The 27,755-nt window shown below is 45.1% G+C and overlaps 1 protein-coding gene across 2 annotated transcripts in view; it reads right to left on the bottom strand.

Moving 5' to 3' along the window:
• The window catches only part of atad2b (ATPase family AAA domain containing 2B), a 143,916-nt gene that overhangs the window by 40,751 nt on the left and 75,410 nt on the right, over positions 1–27,755 (bottom strand). The window contains exons 25-26 of one of the 2 annotated variants that reach the window (XM_024378357.2): positions 6,422–7,249; positions 5,233–5,360 (exon numbers count right to left, since the gene is read on the bottom strand). In XM_024378357.2, the coding sequence (XP_024234125.2) occupies positions 5,233–5,360; positions 6,422–7,249 (956 nt within the window). The remainder of the gene's footprint in view (positions 1–5,232; positions 5,361–6,421; positions 7,250–27,755) is intronic. The other variant, XM_042300884.1, reaches the window with a different exon arrangement.

Genomic DNA, 27,755 nt, shown 5'->3' with positions numbered 1-27,755 from the left:
AACAAAGACTAGTAACTAGTTATCTGGCTAGCTCCTGATGGAAGTTCCAGTTATAAGGAATAAAAATAACAGATCCGTACCACATTGGGTGAGGCGGGTTGCAGGAATCCGGTGATATGGTAGAGTAGGCTGCATAATAGTAACCTGCATAATGAAACGATCCCTAGTAAGCTAGTGTTTTGAGGTTGGACTGGTTATTACTTGGCATTAATAGACTGGTTTTATGCACAACAACTTCTATCCAAGCTGGGAGAGAGCGAGAGGATGGCTCATGTCGCCTATAGTCCACAGGACAGTTGTATAGTCTAAACTAGCTGATTAGTATGCTGCTGCATCAAAAATTAATAATAAAATAATAATTTCCAACTTTAATGAATGAATAAGTAATGACATTATTGCCACCAGCCAGCAGTCTAAAAATGGCAGCATAGCGACATCGTGTATTGCTTCGTGAAATGTTAAGCCTAACATGAGAAAATTACAACCAAATTGGCCTACCAATAAACATTTATTCATTAGCTAAAGCAAACTATACAGTGCCTTCAGAAAGTACTCACACCCTTTTACGTTTTCTAAATTCTGTTGTGTTACAGCCTTAAAATGGATTCCATTTAGATTTTGTTTAACTGGCCTACACACAATATCCCACAATTTTTTTACAAATGAAAAGCTGAAATATCTTCAGTCAATAAGTATTCAACCCCTTTTACACAGCAAGCCTAAATAACTTCAGGAGTAAAATATTTGCTTAACAAGTCACATAATAAGTTGCATGGACATGTGTGCAATAATAGTCCAACAGAATTTTTGAATGACTACCTCATCTCTGTACCCCACACATACAGATAATTTTAAAGGTCCCTCAGTCAAGCAGTGAATTTCAAATCCAAAGACCAGGGAGGTTTTCCAATGCCTCGCAAAGGGCAACAAATTGGTAGATGGGTAGAAAAACATTTTAAAAAGTGCAAAAGCAGACATTGAATATCCCTTTCAGCATGGTGAAGGTATTAAAACCTCTACGAGATCGGTGTTCCTAAACCGGGACGGTTGTTGCTAACGGACGCTAATGTGACTGGAATGGCGCAAACAACCGCCAACTTTCGGGAAATAGACATGTCTTATATGGGCAGAGAGATTAAATTAATGTTAATATAACCTCTGTGTCCAATTTACAGTAGCTATTACAGTGAAAAAATACCATGCTATTGTTTGAGGAGAGTGCACAACAAAACACTTATCACGGCAACTGGTTTATAACATTCACCTCTGAAGGTAAATAATGTACTTGCATTCAGTAATCTTGCTCTGATTTGTCATCCTGAAGGTCCCAGAGATAAAATGTAGCATAGTTGTTTGATAAAATTCATTTTAATATTTAAATGTGGGAACTGGGATCTAAAGTTTGAAACCATGCTGTGTCTGTATTCCTGAGTGGCAGAGTTACAGTTTTGACTTCAATCTACTTGAAAAATCTATGACAAGACCTGAAAATGGTGGTCTAACAATGATTAACAACCAACTCATAGAGCTTGAAGAACTTTGAAAAGAATAATGTGCAAATGTTGCATAATCCAGGTGTGGAAAGCTCTTAGAGACTTATCCAGAAACACTCTCAGCTGTAATCATTGCCAAAAGTGCTTCTACAAAGCATTAACTCAGGGCTGTGAATACTTACGTAAAGTAGATATTTCTGTATTTCATTTTCAATAAATTTGAAAAAATTCCTAAAAACATGTTTCACTTTGTCATTATGGGTATTGTATGTAGACAAAAAAATATATAAATATATATAAAAATCAATTTTGAATTCAGGCTGTAACAACTAAATGTGGAATAAGTCAAGGGGTATGAATGTTTTCTGAAGTCACTGTACCAGCCCTGGCACCACAGAAAGCCTATCATCATTAGGCATGCAGCTTCATAGACATCACAATTTCAGCACCATGGAGAGCGATCGGTAGTCAATACTTTGAGAGTGGCTGTCTGGGTGACACATTACATTTTATTTTAGGAGTGGAGGGGACTCCGACCTTTCAGGGGTCCAGAGAAACTGAGTTACTCCAGTGACTCCTGTGCAATATTGAGAGTATACTTGAGTGTGTGAGCGAGTGAGAAACTGATTGCTGGAGTTGTTCTTAGTTCTTAAAGCCACAATAACAAACTTAAAAGTGGATGAGGTCAGCAATTAACCCCTCTGTAGTGTCTGTAGCTTGCTGTTATCTGAAAACATTGGACTCTAATCTATTCTCCCCTCGTGCTTTTCTCCCTCTACTCCTTCCTTTTCTACCTCCTCCTCTCCCTCGGTTTCTTTCCCGTCTTCTTCCACTCACTCTCTTCACTCCTCTCCTTCCATCGTCAGTATTTTGTCAAAAGCAAAACAAAACAGCCTCAGACAGTTAGAGCCAATCTGACAGCTTGGACATAAATGAACGCATTATGCCACTCAACACCCTTTCTCAGAGAAAGGCTTTTGACAATGTGCATTAGAGAGGGGGAAAAACAGGACTAGGTGCAGTGTGTGTGCTAGTCACTCACAGAGAGTGGTTTTGGACATGAGGAGCGAATGACGGCTTTCTTTTTGGGTGTGTGTGTGTGTGTGTGTGTGTGTAAGCGAACGCATGTGTTGCGTTTTCCTGATGTGCTGATGTAGCTGGATCCTGACGTGGATGAAAGCCCTTTCAAAACGCCAGTCCTCCAAATGGAAAGCTGTTATCACATGCAAATGACCACGCTGTCAAGAACATCAACGGCGATGAATAAAAATGAAAAGGAAGCAAGCACTCAAAGTTATTTATTTTTTATTGACAATCAAAATGCTTCGCTCCTGGCACCGGCCATTAAGCAGTTTTCTTCCCCTAGCAGGCGTTCTCTCTCACTCTCTCTGCTGTTATTACTGTTGGAAATGGGTAGAGACGACAAACTGACAATGGGGCTACTTCTGTGGACGGACAGCTCTGAAATGGGAAATCTTGACATGCTGTAATAGTTAGGCATCAGGGGAGACTCTTCAGTGTGACAGCCGATATATGCACACTGGACATTTGCAGCTGCGTAACACATTAAGGAAAATTGCCCTGCCTGCTCTTGTAGCGAAGCCTGCGTGTTCTTTGGGGAGGTGGATATAAATAATGGGATGAGATTTGATTCCCTAATAGATGATAATTCTGCTGTAATCTAGGTCACTCAGTGCTCAAGACAAACGTTTTCCCCTGGTGGCACTGCTGTCACTAACTTTTTCAAATGGTGGCACCAGCTCATGATTTGGTCGCACAGCCAAGTCAAAGGGTCGCAAAATGCAACTAAATGGTCGCTGCCTGGAGCCCTGGCACTTATGAAAAGGTTCTGTCTGTCAGTGTGGCTGATTATTCATGAAACAGAGGGGGTCTGGGAGTAACGCACAACAAAAGTGCTTCATTAGTTTCTTCAACCAGGTCCTGGGGATGTGCACATTTTCAAGGGCTGGGAATTCTCCAAGATGGAGAATAAGCTATAGGACAAAAAATGGAGTTGTCTCGGGCATAGCCGACTAGCTCTAGCTAATAAGTATGTTAGATTTTGTACTTGCAATCAAATATCGATATCATCCCAAAATAATGTTGCGATATGCAACTGTATCGACCCCCCTTCTTCCAGCTCAGCATTAACATCCAGATTCAACTAACCACCAATAAGTAGGCTAATTAGTAGAATCAGGTGTGTTGGTGCTGGGATGTAACAAAAGCATGCAAACCGTGTAGCTTTCAAGGAGCAAGGCTGAAGAACACTGCTGGTGACAACCATCTGCCTAGTAGAACCTGTGTGACTGAAGGAACTAGCAGAGTTCAGGCTGTGCTTAATTCCAAAAGGGATTTCAGGGGCCCTGCCATCCAAGTTAAATGTCAGAAGTAATGAGACCTCCAATTAATTAATATAAATGAAAGAGAAGTAGAGAGGAGGAACGGAACGTGGCACACCACTCCCCTCCTAATACGCATCAGGCAGCGAGCCAGCCCTACCCGACCACTGTGGCGATATCAGCCTCAAACGTAGACTCTCACCCCGCTCACCGGAAATTCAATTTGTTCCGTAAGCCGGGTGGATGAAAAAGCAATTATACACAGTGCCCTCTTTTCACAATCTGTCTTAAAGATATCTCTTTTTCCATGGCCTAACAAATAAGCCTCCAGATTAGCGCAGTCTGCGTTTATAGGGAGCGAGCGTTCCCACGGTTCCACCCGCGACTGTGGCGCACCCTATTTTTATTATTTTATTTTTGTAATAATTGGGAGCATCGGCCAAACACGACCCACCTTTGACCAGACGGAAGGATCAGACCCGTCAATCACTTGAGACGCCACTGACGAGCGACGGGAGAGGCAAGGTGGAAACCGCGCACCCCTCAATCTCCGTTACCCCCTGGGGCAAGGGTAACCAAGGGGAGATAACGCTTTGATAGCAGGGGATGTGGGTGATGTCACAGTGGGATATAGGGATGGAGGAAGAGAAACCACAGGGATGGAGAGCACTTATTATACACCAATTAGACTACAACCATGCTGCTTCTTCCTGTTCTTACCAGGGTCGTTTGGTCGGTCGGTAGAGAGAAGAGAGCGAAAGGAGTAAAAAAAGAGCACTGCCCCAATTTACACCCAGGGAATTAGGTGGAACATAAGCGTGACTGTGTAAAGTGTCTGGAAACCGCTGCCCATATTCACTTTCCTATCCTGTCAATCAATTCGGAGACCAACTTGCCGGAGCGGGTAGCTGGAGAGTAGAAAGCGCAGAATGCCTCATGTTTGAGTCATGTCCTGTCTGCGTTCTTGAAATGGCGGTATGGAAGAAACAACACCTGTTGATTGAGTGAAGACGCGGAGTTGAATCAGAGATGCACTGCTGTCTGCCACTTAAATTGGATCGGTCCTCTCTGGGATGACAGGGATTTAAAGTGTGTCTCGTAGAACACACAGAGAGAGAGTGAGGGCAGACTGGGTTCTCCGAGAGGAGACGATATTAGTCTAAGAAATCAGAAGCATCCATCTGAGAAGGGAGAGAGTGACACCAGCAGCCCCAGAGAGGCCTGAATCCTGGGGAGGATTAGGGGCCAGTCTCCCATGATTGAGTCCCCCATCCTCCACCTCCCAATCACTCTCTCTCCTTCCTTCAATCCCCATGTTGTCTTCTACGCCTCCCCTCCTCAATCCCCCACCTCCCCTCTCATCATCATGAGACAGAACATGGCCACACAACACTTACTGTGAGTCGCTGGTGATCGACCACTAGTGGAGGTGGCGGAGTGGGAGGGATCTGTGGAGACTCTTCCTCTGTCATGTCAGCCGAACCCTTCGACTGCTCTGATTGACTTTTCCTTCCCTTGGACACACCTTGAAACAGAAAGAGAGAACAGGTAAACGACAGCCCACCTACAATCACCTTTGACCTATAATTGTTTATATACCATCATTAACCAGGTAGGTTAGGAGAACATACCATATAACAAAGCCTATTCACAAACCAGTGCTTGTTTGAATTGAAGCAAAGGCCTGACAACCAAAGAGAACAAGAATAGCTGGCCCGCTACATACACAGCCTGTGATCCGCTGGCTTCTAGTTTACCAGCCTGAGTGGTAATACACTGTCTGTAGGATCCAGCCACCACTAATACTCCAGGCCTCCCAAATCACCCAGTAGCTCAGGGCTTCCAATCCACAGTCCTGAGTCGTTAATCACACACACAGGCATATTGGCTTATCACACACGCACACACAGACAGGCCTATTGGCTTGTCCCAGACACCGCACACACACAAACTCACACTTGTCCCAGACACTACACACACACACAAACTCACACTTGTCCCAGACACTACACACACACACAAACTCACACTTGTCCCAGACACTACACACACACACAAACTCACACTTGTCCCAGACACTACACGCCACTAAATCAATGGCAAACGGTCCAAGGCCAAATAAAAAATGTGAGAGGGAGAAAAGAGCCAACCTTGTGACATTTTTCACAATAAAACCTTTTTTTGAGAATAAATCGAGAGTGGTTTTGGATATTCTACAAAGGTACATGACCTCAGCAGCTTTTGAGGGTTTAATTGAAATATGCGGTCTGTAGACTAAAGGAAAACATTTCACATGCCATACTTCTGGGATTATTCATGTCCTGTCATTTTACAAGCAAACTCAGTGTAAGTCTTTTGAGGTTAGACTGCCTGTTAAAATCTGTGGATGTGTTTCTAGGTTGTCTGGTGCTCTCTGGGGGAAAGATCAGAACGGATCATCTGTACAAGTAACTCAGAGTAACTCAAATTAACCCATTGACATGATGAAATATTTATACAAGTCAAAGTTAGACAGATATATTTAGCATATATCAAGTCAGGATTCTAGGAGTAGGTAGAAGTTCGCCACAGATAACCTCTCAGTACCTTCTCTATCCTGCTCATGCTCCTCCTCGCCCGTCTCTATGTCTCCTTTCCTCCCGTCCTGAGGAGGGCGCTCCTGAATACCTCTGCTCTTTACAGACATATCTTTCCCCTCCGCCCCCTCACCTGTGCCCTCTGTAGGACCTTCCTCTGTCTCAGAGCTCTTGAGGGCCTGCGAGTCCAAGCTGTCCAAAGACTCATCCCCATTCACACACTCCTCCCGAGGGACAGGGGGTGCTGTGGCCATCTTAGGGGCTGACAAGTGCTGCTCAGCCTTGGACTGGGCCTCCTTGTGTTTCGCCTGGGGATCATCAGGCTGGTCTTGGGGCTTCTCGCCATCGGCTCGGGTACCCTTATCTTTAGACTGGAGATCTTCATGTTTAGAACCCTCACCTTCAGACTGGATCAACTTGTCCTGGGCTTGAGGCTCCTCGTCTTTACAATGAGACGCTTCCCTTTCAGATGGGGAAGACTCGCTTTTAGACTGGAGGTCTTTGTCTGTGGAGGTGGATTTGGCGTCTGTAGCCGGTGTCTCTTCTTTCTTGGGCCCTGTCCCTGTGCTGCTCTCCCCCTGTGTCTCAGTCTCTGTGCTCCGGCCCCTAGGTGCCGCGTTGGAGTGCTCTTCCTCCATGGAGATGCTTTGTGTGTGGTGTCCGTTGGGCTGAGGGTCCATGGTGTCGCAGGAAGAGTCTTCATCCTGGCTCAGGCTCTCTGGCTCAGGCTCCGCACCTTCATCCTCCTCTTCCTCCATTCCCTTCTTGTAGATCTTCTTCTTCCTGATGATGCCCCGCCCCCAAGATGGCCGCCGACGCGTTTTCCTCTTCATGTGATCTGGAAGCAGAGAGAAAAAAAAGTTAATTCAGTCATATGGAACACACTCCCGACTCTACTACGCTGGTTCCGCTTACACACACCCGACTACTACACTGGTTCCACTTGCCCACACCTGTCTCGACTACACTGGTTCCACCTGCACACACCCGACTCTACTAAACTGGCTTTTGTTCCAGACCCTGCTCTAACACACTAAATGGAAGACCATGACTAGTTTAAATTAATTATATTGTGTCGTTTGCTGTGTTTTATGTACATCATTTTTAAGCACATGAACAAATGAATTTCCCAATCTGATCTGAATCTGATGTGAATCCTTACAAATAGACCTTCATTAAGTGGTAATTCACTGGACTGACGTGACAGTGGACTAACACCTAGCAACTGATTTGCCTTGTTCCTGCCAGGTCTTAAATACAAGGGCGGCATCAGATGTCCACTACATTGCGGTGGTCTGTGTTCTACATGACAGGGGGAGGTGAGGGTAGTTAGCCCCACGTAAAGAGGGGCTGTGGGAGTAATTGCTAGTTGGGTGAGGCAGACCATTGAGAGCGGGTGAGAGAGAAAGGGAGGAAGCTCAAACTTCTAACTGAAAACAATCGAAAGAAGCCCCAGATCTGCCCCACATCTCAGAGCCAAACTGGATTTGCCTGCTGTTCCCTCACGCGAAGAGACTTCCCTTTGCTCTCTAGCCAAAAGGTCTGGCATAATGAACTGACCACCCCTCCCTTTCTACAGCGCTGTGGTCCGGCAGAAATGATTTCTAGAGTTTGAGATGTTGACTGCATTTCACTTTGTGGACCTTTGGTCATAATCAGAGAGAACTGGAGAGTGATGAAAAGAGAGTGGGAGAGAGAGATAGAGACGGTACTTAGGTGGTAGCCAATGCTACTGCTGCAGGGATGTGACAGACACATGAAAAAAAAAGTTAGAGTGGGAGCAAGAGTCTGCCATCTGAGAAAGTTCAGTAAACATGTCATAGGGTGTGGTAGAGCTCGACATGGTGAAACTTCGACTATGATTTTTCCACGCCGATACCGATACTGATTATTGGAGGGCCGATTTTTTTACATGTATTTGTAATAATGACAACTACAGCAATACTGAATGAACACTTATTTTAACTTAATATAATACATCAATAAAATCAATTTAGCCTCAAATAAAATAATGAAACATGTTCAATTGGGTTTAAATAATGCAAAAACAAAGTGTTGGAGAAGGTAAAAGTACAATATGTGCTATGTAAAAAAGCTATCGTTTAAGTTCCTTGGTTAGAACATGAGAACATATGAAAGCTGGTGGTTCCTTTTAACATGAGTCTTCAATATTCCCAGGTAAGAAGTTTTAGGTTGTAGTTAATATAGTATTTATAGGACTATTTCTCTCTATACCATTTGTGTTCCATATACCTTTGACTATTGGATGTTCTTATAGGCACTTTAGTATTGCCAGTGTAACAGTATAGCTTCCGTCCCTCTCCTCGCTCCTACCTGGGATCGAACCAGGAACACATCGACAACAGCCACCCTCGAAGCAGCGTTACCCATGCAGACCAAGGGAAACAACTACTCCAAGTCTCAGAGTGAGTGACGTTTGAAACGCTATTAGCGCGCACCCTGCTAACTAGCTAGCCATTTCACATCGGCTACACCAGCCTAATCTCGGGAGTTGATAGGCTTTAAGTCATAAACAGCTGCTGGCAAACGCACTAAAGTGCTGTTTGAATGAATGCTTACGAGCCTGCTGCTGCCTACCACTGCTCAGTCAGACTGCTCTATAAAATCATAGACTTAATTATAACATAATAACACAGAAATACGAGCCTTTGGTCATTAATATTGCAAAATCCGGAAACTATCATTTCGAAAACAAACCTTGTATTATTATTGCATATACCCTGACTCTGTGTGCAATGAATGCAAGAGAAGTGACAATTTCACCTGGTTAATATTGCCTGCTAAACTGGATTTCTTTTAGCTAAATATGCAGGTTTAAAAATCTATACTTCTGTGTATTGATTTTAAGAAAGGCATTGATGTTTATGGTTAGGTACACGTTGGAGCAACGACAGTCCTTTTTCCGCGAATGCTCACCGCATCGATTATATGCAACGCAGGACACGCTAGATAAACTAGTAATATCAACCATGTGTAGTTAACTAGTGATTATGATTGATTGTTTTTTATAAGATAAGTTTAATGCTAGCTAGCAACTTACCTTGGCTTCTTACTGCATTCGCGTAACAGGCAGTCTCCTTGTGGAGTGCAATGTAAGGCAGGTGGTAGGAGCGTTGGACACTAGTTAACTGTAAGGTTGCAAGATTGAATCCCCAAGCTGACGAGGTGAAAATCTGTCGTTCTGCCCCTGAACAAGGCAGTTAACCCACCGTTCCTAGGCCGTCATTAAAAATAAGAACGTGTTCTTAACTGACTTGCCTAGTTAAATAAAGGTGTAAAAAATAAATAATAATAATATATATTTTTTACATTTCAAATTTTAAAAATCGTCCAAATCGGTGTCCAAAAATACCGATTGTTATGAAAACTTGAACTCGGCCATTCCGATTAATCGGTCGACCTCTATTCTGCAGGGTCAGATTTTACACGCTGCATTTTCCAAACTACAGCCGCAGGGTGAGTTGCGCACGGAGGGGTCCATTGGCGGGAAGGCAATATAAAAGACACATTGGTTATACCAGAACTGTGATTTGGGGCATACATGTCTTTCTTCTTATTTAAATTGCTACAAAAGCCCAAAACAATCTCATTAAATAATAACAGTATAGCCTGCCTTAGCTACCACAGTATAGCCTGCCTTAGCTACCACAGTATAGCCTGCCTTAGCTACCACAGTATAGCCTGCCTTAGCTACCACAGTATAGCCTGCCTTAGCTACCACAGTATAGCCTGCCTTAGCTACCACAGTATAGCCTGCCTTAGCTACCACAGTATAGCCTGCCTTAGCTACCACAGTATAGCCTGCCTTAGCTACCACAGTATAGCCTGCCTTAGCTACCACAGTATAGCCTGCCTTAGCTACCACAGTATAGCCTGCCTTAGCTACCACAGTATAGCCTGCCTTAGCTACCACAGTATAGCCTGCCTTAGCTACCACAGTATAGCCTGCCTTAGCTACCACAGTATAGCCTGCTGTAGCTACCACAGTATAGCCTGCTGTAGCTAAATCTGAAAAAAATGATGGCTGACGCAGTGGGAAAGAAAAGCAGGTCATCCCGTTAGGCAGTTTTTCAGTTTCAGGGCAAATGATAAAGGTTAACCAGCAGAACTGACCCAAGTCTGACCCAACTGACCCAAGAATATGCAAAAAGATCATCCGGGCAAAGAATGGACAGACCACAAACGTCCGTCATCCTGCGGAGTTCGCTACTCTGGGGTTGAACATGCTGGTGGTTTTTGCTATAAAGAATGTTATAAATAACTAGTGTTATCTAATTGTATATTTAGGATTTTTACAGTTTGATAGGCAAAAGGCAATGCCGTCGGGGGTAAGCCAAATAAAAATATATACAGTGGGGAGAACAAGTATTTGATACATTGCCGATTTTTATCATAGGTACACTTCAATTGTGGGAGACGGAATCTAAAACAAAAATCACATTGTATGATTTTTAACTAATTCATTTGCATTTTATTGCATGACATAAGTATTTGATTACCTACCAACCAGTAAGAATTCCGGCCCTCACAGACCTGTTACTTTTTCTTTAAGAAGCCCTCCTGTTCTCCACTCATTACCTGTATAAAAGACACCTGTCCACACACTCAATCAAACAGACTCTAACCTCTCCACAATGGCCAAGACCAGAGAGCTGTGTAAGGACATGTTTTATCTCATTGTTGTTGACATACATACATACACATACAAGCCATTCAAAATAAAGTTGTTCGTGAGACAACTCTGACACCAACTTATTTTCTATTCCCGCTTATTGAAAGTGCTGCTGTGGGAGCTTATGACCGTTGCGCAAATCAAGAACATTAATAAACACTTCAACAATGTATGCTGAACGTTCTTCACCCAGCATACACCCCTCTAACCAGACATGCTTTATCTACTCATTTGCTGGATGCAGAGTTCAAGTGAAGGTCAAGCAAATCATAGAGAAAGCAGACTGTATTGCAATCATCTCTGATGGGTGATCGGATGTTCGTGGGCAAGGAATAATTAACAACATCATCTCCACCCCTCAACCAGTATTCTACAAGAACACAGACACAATGGCCAACAGACAAACCGGTCCCTACATTGCAGATGAGCCGAAGGCAGTCATCAATGACCTTGGACCACAGAAGGTATTTGCTCTGGTGATAGAGAATGCTGTGAACATGAAGGCTGCTTGGTCTAAGGTGGAGGAGTCCTACCCTCATATCACACCCACTGGCTGTGCTGCTCATGCATTGAATCTGCTCCTCAAGGACATCTTGGCACTGAAAACAATGGATACAATCTACAAGAGAGCCAAGGAAATGGTTAGGCATCAAGTTATATCGCCAATCTACCTCACCAAGCAAAGTGAGAAGAATAAGAGCACCACATTGAAGCTGCCCAGCAACACGCGTTGGGGTGGTGTTGACATCATGTCTGACAGTCTCCAGGAGGGGAAGGAGTCTGAAGACGTCTGTCTGAGGCCCATACACACTGCAGCGTACATGTTGGACCCAAAGTATGCTGGCAAGAGATCAACAAGGCCTATGGTGTCATCACTACTGTGTCTCACCACCTTGGCCTGGATGAGGGCAAGGTTCTTGGCAGTCTGACGAAGTACACTTCCAAGCAAGGGCTTTGGGATGGAAATGCAATATGGCAGTCGTGCCAACATATCTCATCAGCCACCTGGTTTAAGGGACTCTATGGATCTGAGGCTCTTCCCCCTGTTGCCTCCATCATCCTCCAAATCCCACCAACATCAGCCGCCTCAGAGCGCAACTGGTCCTCGTTTGGAAACCCACAGACCAAAGCAAAGAACATGCTGAGAAGACATGGAAGACTGAAAGGAAGACAATCAAAGCTTTACTTTCTATCATTTTACAGATGTATGTGGGAAACGTTTTTTGGGAGATGCGATGGATCATTGGAGATCATTGAATATTCCCATTCTTTTGTTGTTCAGTGAAATCATTGACATGTGTAGAGTCAACTCATTTCATTAAAAGTTCAATTCGGAACGAAATAGTTTTTAAACATTTCTTCAGATAAAAGGTTTGTCTCCATATTTGCCTCTAAAAAACATCTACATTTAAATGGTATTCATATTCATTTGAATATATTTCCATTAATTCCCATATATTCCCGTTAATTCCCACAGGACGTTTCCACCACTGAATAATCCCAAAAATGTGCAAACCTAGCACGCACTGTGAAGTATTTTACTAAGTAGTGAGGTCAGACATGCCTGGTCCAGTGTGCGTTTGAGACGTGCATTAAGCCCGATTGCCAGCCCATTTAATTATTGTCAAGGTCCATTGGAGTGATAAAACACCACAGCTGGGTAATCTCCTGAAGAATCAATACAGAACTACGCCATGCCAGTACTCACTGGAGCTAATTACTACATTATTTACCACAAATAATTTACCTCAGTATCACCAGTTAGGAGCTTTATCTTACTGCTATATAAAATACACTGGCCACATCACTGCACAGGCGAAAGGCTTCTGCGTGTGTGTGTGTGTATCGATTCATGGTGATTGATTATGCATTACCTCCTAGGAAGCTCCCTAAGGAGACGTCATAACACTCAAGCTACACCCGTTCTCTTGTCACTTCCTCTCTTCATTCCCGCCTTTCTCTTTCTTCTCACCTTTCCATTTGCTAGATGGAGACGCATTGTTCTTCAGTGAGAATTAGTAATGAATCCTTGTGTTACTAAATAGTTGTTTGACAAGGTAGGTGTAGGCAAGGTTACCTAACTAACCACATTTCCAGGCAAATAGAAACTCAAGACATATCAAGGAGATGCTGAAATACCAAACAGAATCAATTGTTCTTACTCAAAATGAGAGAAGCCTTCAAATAGAAGAATTCACAGATACCAGCAAAACTAAATCCAACATCCCCAGCTAAATGAGAGTAGGATTTCTAGACAGGCGGGCCATCAGAGGTTATTGAGGGGGTTGAGTTGTCACAATACATCACAGAAGCCCTCACACTTTGCCTCATCACCAGGCAGCTAATGCCATGCAATTACTGCCACTGTGTGTGTGTGCATGTGCATGCAACCACACGAATGTGCATATGAAGGACATTTCACCAGAAAAAAAATCCCTAACGCGCGTCAGATAAATACAACAGGAAGAATTGGTTGGAATACAATTCGATTGATCACAACTTTGTTTGGCATTCTTAAAAATCACACGAGTGAAAGAAAACAATTTTTAAAAATGACATGGAACCAATGGAGTGTGTTTTAATGAAGTCCCAGTGAGTAGGGTGAATATGTGATGGGTTTGTGTTTTAATGAAGTCCCAGTGAGTAGGGTGAATATGTGATGGGTTTGTGTTTTAATGAAGTCCCAGTGAGTAGGGTGAATATGTGATGGGTTTGTGTTTTAATGAAGTCCCAGTGAGTAGGGTGAATATGTGATGGGTTTGTGTTTTAATGAAGTCCCAGTGAGTAGGGTGAATATGTGATGGGTTTGTGTTTTAATGTTTGGGTTTGTGATGGGTTTGGGTTTTAATGAAGTCCCAGTGAGTAGGGTGAATATGTGATGGGTTTGGGTTTTAATGAAGTCCCAGTGAGTAGGGTGAATATGTGATGGGTTTGTGTTTTAATGAAGTCCCAGTGAGTAGGGTGAATATGTGATGGGTTTGGGTTTTAATGAAGTCCCAGTGAGTAGGGTGAATATGTGATGGGTTTGTGTTTTAATGAAGTCCCAGTGAGTAGGGTGAATATGTGATGGGTTTGGGTTTTAATGAAGTCCCAGTGAGTAGGGTGAATATGTGATGGGTTTGGGTTTTAATGAAGTCCCAGTGAGTAGGGTGAATATGTGATGGGTTTGGGTTTTAATGAAGTCCCAGTGAGTAGGGTGAATATGTGATGCCTGTGTGTTGTCTACTAAAATATAGAGGAATGCTGCTGCAGGTTTCAACTTCTGATCATTATGGACGTCTGGGAAAAAAAGAGAGTGAGTGAAATAGAAAGGGGTAGACAAGACAGAGGGGAAGAGGGAGAATGAAAGTGTCAAGAGGAAGAGAAAGAAAGTCAGTCAAGGTCTTAGCCTTAAACCCCCCCCACCCAGAGTAAGATGCCGCCACTATTTCGAATTCATTTCCTGTCCTAGAGAATAAATGCACGTTAAGGTTCCACATACAAAATAATGACAAATCCCAAATTGGGTGTTGGAATGTCCACATGGACTTGATAAACATCAACAGATGGGGGGACTGACAGCTGTCAGTGTAGCTAGCTAGCATGCTAACATAATCTTGCTAGCTCTCTTGCTAACCTTATCTAGTTAGCTAATGTTATATGTTGCGTTCATTTATTTTTTATACACAATGTAAGATTAGCCAGCTGGCTATATGGCTGGTTCTGGATTTGTCATAAGCATTGATTTAGGGGAAACTTCTCCATAGATGGAAACCACTGTCCTTTCTCTGACTTCGCCATCTATTCTTATCGCCAAAGTTCTGCCATCTCCCATAAATTGTGGCCGCGGGTCCACCATAGAAATAGTAAGAAAAAATAAGATGACGCTCCAGTAATACAGATAACTAGTGAAAGATATGCGCTTCGGCACAGCAAAGCCAAGTCAGCCCATGCTCATGGTTCTCACAAGGGAAGTTCAATTATAGGCTACAATGACTTTGCTCATGATCATGCATGCCGCAACTCACTTGTAAATATAAATAACATTGAAATAAAACCCAGCCCTGAACCGAAACGTAAGCTGAAAATCATTTGTTTTATCATATCATAGGAAAGGACACTGCATTCACATGGATTTATCATACTTTGACTAAAACGATGACATTTACTTGAATCATTGTGCAACATGGGTAAGCTCTGGGCATCGTCTTTCAGCTCGAAAAAAAGTGGATATCTAGTGATGTGGGCGTTAATGTTTACCAGCTTCCACAGTGCATGAAGACTGAAGAGCAGAAGGCAACAAACACATAATTGCAACAACATGAATAAATAAAATAGATCAGAGAACTCTGTGCTTTGAATTCCACACCCTGCCAAGGTAACTGAGTACAGCAAAAACACCCTGCCAAGGTAACCGAGTACAGCAAAAACATCCTGCCAAGGTAACCGAGTACAGCAAAAACATCCTGCCAAGGTAACCGAGTACAGCAAAAACACCCTGCCAAGGTAACTGAGTACAGCAAAAACACGCTGCCAAGGTAACTGAGTACAGCAAAAACACCCTGCCAAGGTAACTGAGTACAGCAAAAACACCCTGCCAAGGTAACTGAGTACAGCTCAAACACGCTGCCAAGGTAACTGAGTACAGCAAAAACACGCTGCCAAGGTAACTGAGTACAGCAAAAACACCCTGCTAACTGCCAAAAACACCCTGGGTAACTGAGTACAGCAAAAACACCCTGCCAAGGTAACTGAGTAAACAGCTCAAACACCCTGCCAAGGTAACTGAGTACAGCAAAACACCCTGCCAAGGTAACTGAGTACAGCAAAAAAACACCCTGCCAAGGTAACTGAGTACAGCAAAAACACCCTGCCAAGGTAACTGAAACACGTGCCAAGGTAACAGCAGCTCAAACATGCTGCCAAGGTAACTGAGTACAGCAAAAACACCCTGCCAAGGTAACTGAGTACAGCAAAAACACCCTGCCAAGGTAACTGAGTACAGCAAAAACACCCTGCCAAGGTAACTGAGTACAGCAAAAACACCCTGCCAAGGTAACTGAGTACAGCAAAAACACCCTGCCAAGGTAACTGAGTACAGCAAAAACACCCTGCCAAGGTAACTGAGTACAGCAAAAACACCCTGCCAAGGTAACTGAATACAGCAAAAACACCCTACAGCAGCAAAACACCCTGCCAAGGTAACTGAGTACAGCTCAAACACCCTGCCAAGGTAACTGAGTACAGCTCAAACACCCTGCCAAGGTAACTGAGTACAGCTCAAACACCCTGCCAAGGTAACTGAGTACAGCTAAAACACCCTGCCAAGGTAACTGAGTACAGCTCAAACACCCTGCCAAGGTAACTGAGTACAGCAAAAACACCCTGCCAAGGTAACTGAGTACAGCAAAAAGAACAGATATCCTTTAGGCCATCGCTCCGTCTGTCTGTATAGCGGCAATTCCACGGTAACAGGACGTAACAGTGCAGATGCAAAATTTAGTAACAGAATGGCGACACAAACGGTCCTTCTGTTACCAAACTTAGCATCTTCACTGTTCTTGAAGTAAATGTGTTTTTGTAAAATGTTCAGCGGAAATGGTTAAAAGTAGTCCTTGTGCATAGAGTTGTATGGTTTGTTAAACTTTGCAATCATTGGTTTTTGTTTGACATACAGTTTAATGTGAAAAATCGGAGTCTCAGCCTCATTCCATTATCGTGGAATTGCCCATAAGTTAACCAAATCACTCCAGACCATCTCAAACAGACGCCAACACAATATAAACTACGGTATTTGAGTGAATATGTTCTTAGTCACAATTCTCTATTTACATAAGGTTTGCAAAGCAGGATAATACAATGGCAAGCTACCTTGGTCATCAAAACTCTACACAAACATAATAGTCAACATTCTATAATGTACATGGAGTTCTACAGGGGAGCTCTAAATACATGGCTGTAGTATCTACCAGGACAGGACACAACACATGTTTATATGTGAATGTGTGCACAAAGGCTATCAGCACTTATCTCTCAACACCAGCCCTGGCACCTCCAACCTAGTAGTTGAGCGAGGCTACACACCACTCAGGATGTGAGGAAGGAGGAGGAGAGGGAGTGCAGTTAGGATTAAATTAGATATGAGGCGGCAATGGAAAGGAAGAACAGGGTAGAGGGAGTAGAAGAAGCTAAAAGAGGGAAGAGGGAGACGAGAGGAGTGAAGGAGTCCTACAGGATGCCAGGTGTGCCACAGTAGCCAGCATCTAAGGCCTGTGGTGTCCATGTTTGGTCCTTGCCAAGCTGGGGTGAGTGACTGCTGGCAAAGTGATGAGTTTGAGGCGGGGTGCGTCTGGCACTGTTACCTCCTGTCAACCAGGAAATCACACACACACACAGAATCCGGGAGAATCCTAGCCCTGCAGTGGGCTGAAGTAGGGTACAGTAGTGGGGTACAGAGGGACGAGAGTCTCTCAGTTACTGTCTGAAGCATGGCACTGACTGTTATTTTGCTGGAGGCATGGAACCAGAGATGGAGGACTAAGAGAGATGGAGAGATACGGTAGGGGAGATGGGGAGAGAAAATAAAGAAAAGTGAGAGATGAGAGGGAGGGAAGGAAGGAGAGCAAGAGGAAGTGGCAAAGGGAGAGAGAAAACTCAGAAGGAGCAGCTCGGTGCTATTTTGTATTTTCTGGCGTGTGTGTATATGTAAGCCCCTCTCATAGCTGTGTTTCAAGCCATGCGGCTGGTTTTTGATCACCAGTTTGTATTTGCCCTTCAGAATTCATTTAGAAATGTCATGTTCCTTAGCACAGTGATTAGGCATAGCCTGCTGTGGATTTTTAGTACAGTACAGTAACCTTTACGCTGCGCTCACACACACAGCTACACCACACACACGTGTTCTCATGCCTACGCTGTGGTGAGAGGTAGAGATGCAGGATGAAAAGTCATCAAAAAGCAACACTAAAGTGACCCCTTCTATTCCTACAGACGCTACAGTCCATTATGTCACACACGCCCCCTCCCAACACATGCATTATGAAACACCAACAAACACACCTCCCTACTTTGCAGTCCTGACCAGTTAAAAGCACTGGAGTCTTGGTAAGGTCAGCTCTATGAAGCCATTTCCCAGGAGAAAGAAAGGTCAGTCAGTGTATGTGTGTAATATGGAAAAGGTGAGACAGAATGGAAGCAAATGAGTTGTCATCTGCAGCTCTTCAATAATGCATGGAAATAGTTGGAGCATGAACGCTCAACCACAGACGGTCAGTAGAAGAGAAAAAGATGGGGAGAGAGAAGGATAGAGGGAGAGGGACGGATAGAGGGAGAGGGACGGATAGAGGGAGAGGGACGGATAGAGGGAGAGGGACGGATAGAGGGAGAGGGACGGATAGAGGGAGAGAGAGGGAGAGAGGGATGGATAGATAGAGGGAGGTATAGAAGGATGGTTAGAGGGAGAGAGGGATGAAGGATAGAGGATGGATGGAGGGAAGGAGGGATAGCGGGAGGGATAGAGTGAGAGCTGGTAAACTTGTAGCTTTTTGCCATTCTCAGTGCAGGATGTACATAAAGCCCTTAAATCCTTAGATCAGAGAAAGCCTGCAGGTCCTGATCGTCTTGACCCCTGCTTTTTATAACTGGCGGCTGATTTCAAAGTTTAACCATTTAGATATCTGTTCAATCTAACCCTGGAATGTAATTCCAAAAGATCTGGAAATCAGCATTTGTCTTTGCCACTTTTAAAAGGGGGAGATCCAACTTAAATAATTATAGGCCAATCTCAAAGCTGTCACCCCTGGCGAAAATACTTGAAACCCTTGTTAGTGAACAGCTAAAAGAGTTTTGAAATACTAACTATTTTATCAATGTACCAATCGAGCTTCAAGAAGAAACATAGCACAATTACAGCAGCCATGAAGGTTTTAAATTACATCACTGAAGTCCTTAACAAACAACAGCTCTGTCTCACTTTTTATTGATCTCTAAGGCTTTTGATACAGTTGATCATGCTATACTGAGGCAGAGATTGTCGAGTGTAGGTCTTTTGGAGCATGCAGTTGCATGGTTTGCAAACTATCTGTCTGATAGAACTCAATTTGATGGGCTCATGTCCGTTAAATTGTCTGTCTGTAATGGTGTAACTTCACTTTTATGCTGACAATACTGTTATTTATTGTTGTGCCTCGTCTCTCACAAAAGCTTTCCAGAACTTGCAAACTGCTTTTTATACTGTTCAACATACCTTGTGTCAATTGAAGCTTATCCACAATACTGACAATATGAAACTAATGGTGTTTTCAAAAGCAATAAATAGACCTTGTCAAGGCAATGAGATTGAGACTAGAGGTCGACCGATTAATCGGAATGGCCGATTAATTAGGGCCGATTTCAAGTTTTCATAACAGTCGGTAATCTGCATTTTTGGACACCGATCATGGCCGATTACATTGCACTCCACAAGGAGACTGCGTGGCAGGCTGACTACTTGTTACACGAGTGCAGCAAGGAGCCAATGTAAGGTGCTAGCTAGCATTAAACTTATCTTATAAAAAACAATCAATCTTAACATAATCACTAGCTAACTACATATGGTCGATTATATTACTAGTTTATCTAGCTTGTCCTGTGTTGCATATAATCAATGCGGTGCCTGTTAATTTATCATTGAATCACAGCCTACTTCGCCAAACGGGTGATTTAACAAGCGCATTCGCATAAAAGAGCTGTCGCTGCACCAATGTACCTAACCATAAACATCAATACACAAGTATATATTTTTAAACCTGCATATTTAGCTAAAAGAAATTCATGTTCGCAGGCAATATTAACTAGGGAAATTGTCACTTCTCTTGCGTTCTGTGCATGCAGAGTCAGGGTATATGCAGCAGTTTGGGCCGCCTGGCTCGTTGCGAACTGTGTGAAGACCATTTCTTCCTAACAAAGACCGTAATTAATTTGCCAGAATTGTACATAATTATGACATAACATTGAAGGTTGTGCAACGTAACAGCAATAGTTAGATTTAGGGATGCCACCCGTTAGATAAAACACAGAACGGTTCCGTATTTCACTGAAAGAATAAACGTTTTGTTTTCGAAATGATAGTTTCCGGATTTGACCATATTAATGACCTAAGGCTCGTATTTCTGTGTGTTATTATATTATAATTAAGTCTATGATTTGATATTTGATAGAGCAGTCTGATTGAGCGGTGGTAGGCAGCAGCAGGCTCGTAAGCATTCATTCAAACAGCACTGTCTTGCATTTGCCAGCAGCTCTTCACTGTGCTTCAAGCATTACGCTGTTTATGCCTATCAACTCCCGAGATTAGGCAATACTAAAGTACCTATTAGAACATACAATAGTCAATCCAATAGTCAAAGGTATATAAAATACAAATGATATAGAGAGAAATAGTCCTATAATAACTACAACCTAAAACTTATTACCTGGGAATATTGAAGACTCATGTTAAAAAAGGAACCACCAGCTTTCATATGTTCTCATGTTCTGAGTAAGGAACTTAAACGTTAGCTTTCTTACATGGCACATATTGCACTTTTACTTTCTGCTCCAACACTTTGTTTTTGCATTATTTAAACCAAATTGAACATGTTTCATTATATATTTGAGACTAAATTGATTTTATTGAAGTTAAAAAATAAGTGTTCATTCAGTATTGTTGTAATTGTCATGATTACAAATATACATATAAAAATCGGCCGATTAATCGGTACCGGATCTTTTTGGTCCTCCAATAATCGGTATTGAAAAATCATAATCGGTCGACCTCTAACAGACTGTAACCTCTATCCCTAGAGGGAGGGGGATCCTCTGCTTGGAATAGCACAGCACTTGGTAATAATTAAGGGAGGGAGGGAGGGAGGGAGGGAGGGAGGGAGGGAGGGAGGGAGGGAGGGAGGGAGGGAGGGAGGGAGGGAGGGAGGGAGGGAGGGAGGGAGGGAGGGAGGGAGGGAGGGAGGGAGGAGGGAGGGAGGGAGGGCAGGATAGAGGGAGGGAGGGATAGAGAGGGATAGAGATGGAGGGAGGAAGGATATGAGGAATGGATGGATAGAGTGATAGAGGGAGGGATGGATGGAGGGATAGAGGGAGGGATGGATGGAGGGAAAGAGGGTGGGAGGGATAGAGGGAGGGAGGGATAGAGGGAGGGATAGAGGGAGGCATAGAGAAGGAGGGGGGCTAGAGGGAGGGATAGAGGGAGGGATAGTGGGAGGGGGAATAGAGGGAGGGCTAGAGGGAGGGGGATCCTCTGCTTGGAATAGCACAGCACTTGGTAATAATTAAGAGCGCCAACGCAAGCATGATTAATTTGGTGTCAGGAATATGAAGAGCTACCTACAGTCTGTACTCACTGAAAAAATATCAGACATACAAACACTCCTACCCTCAGCATGTGTTATTCTGGACATTGGTTGATGCAATGTAGAAGTGTATTGGATTGAATAACCTTTTTTTTTACAAGACATGCTACCAATCATCTTGTCCAATTGCACAACCACCCATCTGATACCCGGTTGCCAGGCTATATAACAACCACATTTCTAAAGTAATCATTTGGGACAAGAGTTGGTCAGTTTCCCACAAACGCACACCGCCTTTCACACACATACAGCGCCTGCTCCACACAGACCCCCTACCAGGTACTAAGCTCCCATGCATACCTAGAAATGAAGCTTTTGGCCCCAAAATAAATGAGAAGCCGATACATAATAATGACTGGGAGAATAAAAAACCCATTGCAAAATAATGCTTTTTATTCATTGATGGAAATACCAGAGGTTGTAAATATATTTGACCGTCATGATTATCAGTCTTTGGGTTAATTTGCATAATTTAATGGAATTAAATTGGCCTGTGTGTATTTTCATTAGTCATCATGCATCTTATTCATTCAACACAACTGTCACACAGCATACAGAGCAGAGCCTATTCTGAGCAGGATTTCTCCTGCAGAGCCTCAGCTGGGTGCTGCTGGAGTAAAACTTGGGCAATTACAAGCACAACAATTCTAAATGCAATCGCGTGTTATAAACAGTTTTGGTGCACACTTAAAGAGCTCCTATTTTTATTTCTCAAATTGGTAATTGAAGCGCGCCTCCCATTCACCATTCAAGTTCAGGAAACATCAGCATATCACCCACCACTTCACAATGTGAGCTGGAGGCAGTACGCATTTTGAAAACATACTTCATTGTTTGAAACCTGAATGTTACATTTCATACTATTGAGGCATGTCTTAACTTGCTACAGGCAATGGAAACATGAAGGAAATGATTTTATAAATACTTTGTTATGTGGCACGTGTGTTTCATGGTTTGGGGAAGCTTACACTTTATCCTACCATGATTTTTCAGGGGGGTCAGATACATCTCTCAGAGAGTAACCCAATGAATAGGGGTCAGGTACATCAGAGAGTAACCCAATGAATAGGGGTCAGGTACATCAGAGTGTAACCAACCCAATGAATAGGGGTCAGGTACATCAGAGAGTAACCCAATGAATAGGGGTCAGGAAACATCAGAGTGTAACCCAATGAATAGGGGTCAGGTACATCAGAGAACCCAATGAATAACCCAATGAATAGGGGTCCGGCACATTAGAGAGTAACCCAATGAATAGGGGTCAGGTACATCAGAGAGTAACCCAATGAATAGGGGTCCGGTGCATTAGAGAGTAACCCAATGAATAGGGGTCCGGTACATTAGAGAGTAACCCAATGAATAGGGGTCAGGTACATCAGAGAGTAACCCAATGAATAGGGGTCAGGTACATCAGAGAGTAACCCAATGAATAGGGGTCAGGTACATCAGAGAGTAACCCAATGAATAGGGGTCAGGTACATCAGAGAGTAACCCAATGAATAGGGGTCAGGTACATCAGAGAGTAACCCAATGAATAGGGGTCCGGCACATTAGAGAGTAACCCAATGAATAGGGGTCAGGTACATCAGAGAGTAACCCAATGAATAGGGGTCCGGTACATTAGAGAGTAACCCAATGAATAGGGGTCAGGTACATCAGAGAGTAACCCAATGAATAGGGGTCAGGTACATCAGAGAGTAACCCAATGAATAGGGGTCAGGTACATCAGAGAGTAACCCAATGAATAGGGGTCAGGTACATCAGAGAGTAACTCAATGAATAGGCGTCAGGTACATCAGAGAGTAACCCAATGAATAGGGGAATACAGGCACATTAGAGAGTAACCCAATGAATAGGGGTCAGGTACATCAGAGCGTAACCCAATGAATAGGGGCCAGGTAACATGAGAGAGTAACCCAATGAATAGGGGTCAGGTACATGAGAGAGTAACCCAATGAATAGGGTCAGATACATCTCTCACAGAGTAACCCAATGAATAGGGGTCAGGTACATGAGAGAGTAACCCAATGAATAGGGGTCAGGTACATCAGAGAGTAACCCAATGAATAGGGGTCAGATACATCTCTCACAGAGTAACCCAATGAATAGGGGTCAGGTACATCTCTCAGAGAGTAACCCAATGAATAAGGGTACGGTAAAGTTCTCAAATGGCTGGTAAATTAAAATCTTCCCGGTCGCGTTCTCCGTTGCCTCGTTCTCCATGTGTCACACTCTCCCGGTAGAGTATGCGTCTCTAAAGCCTCTCTGTGGTGTCTAAGTAGCGTACAGGACTTTGAGGACCATCGCCTGCCTCATGCTGGGAATATTATTAAAGGGCTGGAGCCAGGAGGAAGGGATGCTGTGTGTGTGCCAGCCAGGAACAGGTGGTTTCTTGCTTAACACCCACACAGTCTCTATCGCCCGAGCCCATGCACAAAACGCAAGCACACACACACACAGATCCAGCTCCATTCACAGCAGACCCTTGACAGGCAGCTCCATTGAAATGGACTGGAGCTCAGCCGCCACCGTGTTCCATTATTGAACTATTGATCCACTGTGTTCTCACCATCTGGGGTCAGGGTACTGCACCCTAGCTATGAATTGGAGCTACTGAGGTACAAGCAGTCTATCGCATGTATAGGGCAGCATAGTGTGCAATTGTGTCTACTGGTGAATGTTTGGTTTTATCAAGCTCTACTGTTTGGTTGGGGTAGAGAGAGAGAAGCTCCAGGGTCTCAGCGAGATGCATAGTCCGTGGGTGTTTCTCAATATGCATACTACTGTGCTCCACACACACTCATGCTCTGAGTGCTTTCTCCGACCACATTCTCTTGAGTGTGTTCTTGTTAGGATGAGAGTGTGGAGAATGCTTAAAAGAATACATTTGAGAAGCACTCACTCACCCTACTGTATTACCTCTCACTTCGCCTCACTTTTCACTGAACCTTCTTCAAAGAAATAAACAATGCAAATATGTTTTAATTGGGAATTATCAGCTAGATATGTGAATCGTAATAATCTAGCTAGCCAGCTAGTTTAAGAGCCAAAAATGACCTAAAACTAATATTATGTGAGATAGATGTCAATTCCTTGTGGGTAGCTAGCTAACTATTTTTGGCTATCTGGCTAGCTAACAGTACTAGTAGTTAATAAGTCAATAGGGATAACTGGTTATGGGCTTGCGATCTACGGTACGTAGGCAGGTAAACATGCCAAAATTAATACAGCATGTATTTATTAACATATCAAGATTAAATATTGTAGTCAGGCAACATATGAGATGTGAATAAGCAACATTTAATTGCTTAGTCTGAGTATTTTCTCTCACTTCAGCTCAAATAATGGCCGCCATTAATGAAGCTTGCATCGATCCATGTTTAGAAATATGTACATACGAAGTACGCATTTGAGAAGTGCCCTCGGTCCTCTGTTTCACATTCTTTGACTTGGACTCATACTCCGATACTCCTGTGTGACAATTTGCGTGCTTGGAGCACGGTAGTATGCATTTTGAGGAACACCCCCAGTGTCACACAGCAGTTTGTCACCTCACGTGTCAGCAGCCGCTGATAATGAAACGAGCCGATCAATAGATAATCCCATCCATAGTCCTGGATATAAAGGAGATCAGTCACGCTGTTCTCCCTCCCCCTCTCCCCCCTCTCCTCTCTCCTCCCTCTCTCCCCCTCACTCTCACTCACATACACACACTCCCTCTCGCCCCATGTTCACACGCACGCTCCTGATAGGCAAACATTAATCTGCCCTGCATTAATGTGTCTAATCCTTCCAAAGGGGAACTTCTGCTACTGATCCATGTGTGTCTGCGTGCGTGTGGTTGCTATAAATTAGGTCAGAGGCAGATGTTCCATGCCTTGTGTTCCGGGGATATTTGTGGTCTAACATTGTAGTGTTCAACGGACGGACACCAACACGGACAGACCCACCCACCCACCCAGACAGACAGACAGACCCACCCACGCACCCAGACAGACAGACAGACCCACCCACCCACACAGACAGACCCACCCACACAGACAGACCCACCCACACAGACAGACAGACCCACCCACACCCACCCAGACAGACCCACCCACACACAGACAGACAGACCCACCCCCACCCACACAGACCCACCCACCCACACAGACAGACAGACCCACCCACCCACACAGACAGACCCACCCACCCCACACAGACAGACCCACCCACACAGACCCACCCACCCACACAGACAGAGACCCACCCACACAGACAGACCCACACACAGACAGACCCCACCCACCCAGACAGACCCACCCACCCGCCCCAGACCCACACCCACCCACCCACCCACACAGACAGACCCACCCACACAGACCCACCCACACAGACAGACCCACCCACAGACAGACCCAGACCCACCCCACACAGACAGACCCACCAGACCCACCCACCCACAGACCCACCCACCCACACAGACCCACCCACACACAGACCCACCCACACACCCACCCACACACACAGACCCACCCACACACAGACCCACCCACACACACAGACCCACCCACACACACAGACCCACCCACACACACAGACCCACCCACACACACAGAACCACCCACACACACAGACCCACCCACACACACAGACCCACCCACACACCCAGACAGACAGACCCACCCACACAGACCCACCCACCCAACCACCCACACAGACAGACCCACCCACACAGACAGACCCACCCACACAGACAGACCCACCCACACACCCCACCCACACAGACAGACCCACCCACACAGACAGACCCACACCGACAGACAGACCCTCCCACACACCCACAGACAGGGACACCCAGACACACACCCACAGACAGATGGGGACACACACACCCACACACGGGGACACACCCACACACACAGGGACACACACAGACACAGACACACCCACACACACACACAGACACACCCACACACAGCACACACAGACTGGGCCACACCCACAGACTGGGCCACCCACACAGACGACTGGGCCACCCACACGCACACACAGACGGGGACACCCACACACACACAGACGGGGACACCCACACGCACACACAGACGGGGACACCCACACGCACACAGACGGGGACACCCACACGCACACACAGATGACTGGGACACGCACACACAGACTGGGACACCCACACGCACACACACACACTGGGACACCCACACGCACACACACTGGGACACCCACACGCACACACAGACACTGGGACACCCACACACACACACAGACTGGGACACCCACACACACAGACAGGGACACACACACAGACTGGGACACCCACCCACACAGACACACAGATGGGGACACCCACCCACACAGACACACAGATGGACACACAGACCACCCACACAGACAGATGGGACACCCACCCACACAGACAGATGGGACACCCACCCACACAGACTGGGACACCCACACACACAGACTGGGACACCCACACACACAGACTGGGACACCCACACACACACTGGGACACCCACACACACAGACTGGGACACCCACACACACAGACTGGGACACCCACACACAGAGACTGGGACACCCACCCACACAGACACACAGATGGACACCCCACCCACACAGACAGGGACACCCCACCCACACAGACACACAGATGGACACCCCACACAGACTGGGACACCCACACACACAGACTGGGACACCCACACACACAGACTGGGACACCCACACACACACACGGGGACACCCACACACACAGACGGGGACACCCACACACAGACACCCACACACACACCCACCCACACACAGACACACACCCACACACCAGACGGACACCCACACCCCACGGACACACACCCACACGGACACACACCCACACAGACAGACGGACACACACCCACACACAGACGGACACACCCACACAGACAGACGGGGACACACCCACACAGACAGACACACCCCACACAGACAGACGGGGACACACCCACACAGACAGACACACACCCACACAGACAGACGGGGACACACCCACACAGACAGACGGGGACACACCCACACAGACAGACGGGGACACACCCACACAGACAGACGGGGACACACCCACACAGACAGACGGGGACACACCCACACAGACAGACGGGGACACACCCACACAGACAGACGGGGACACACCCACACAGACAGACGGGGACACACCCACACAGACAGACGGGGACACACCCACACAGACAGACGGGGACACACCCACAGACAGACGGGGACACACCCACACAGACAGACGGGGACACACC

Source organism: Oncorhynchus tshawytscha, linkage group LG18 (assembly GCF_018296145.1).
Source record: "Oncorhynchus tshawytscha isolate Ot180627B linkage group LG18, Otsh_v2.0, whole genome shotgun sequence".
NCBI classification, from domain to species: Eukaryota; Metazoa; Chordata; class Actinopteri; order Salmoniformes; family Salmonidae; genus Oncorhynchus; species Oncorhynchus tshawytscha.
Note: the sequence above shows the minus strand (reverse complement) of the source record. Positions and strands in the feature narration are given on the sequence as shown.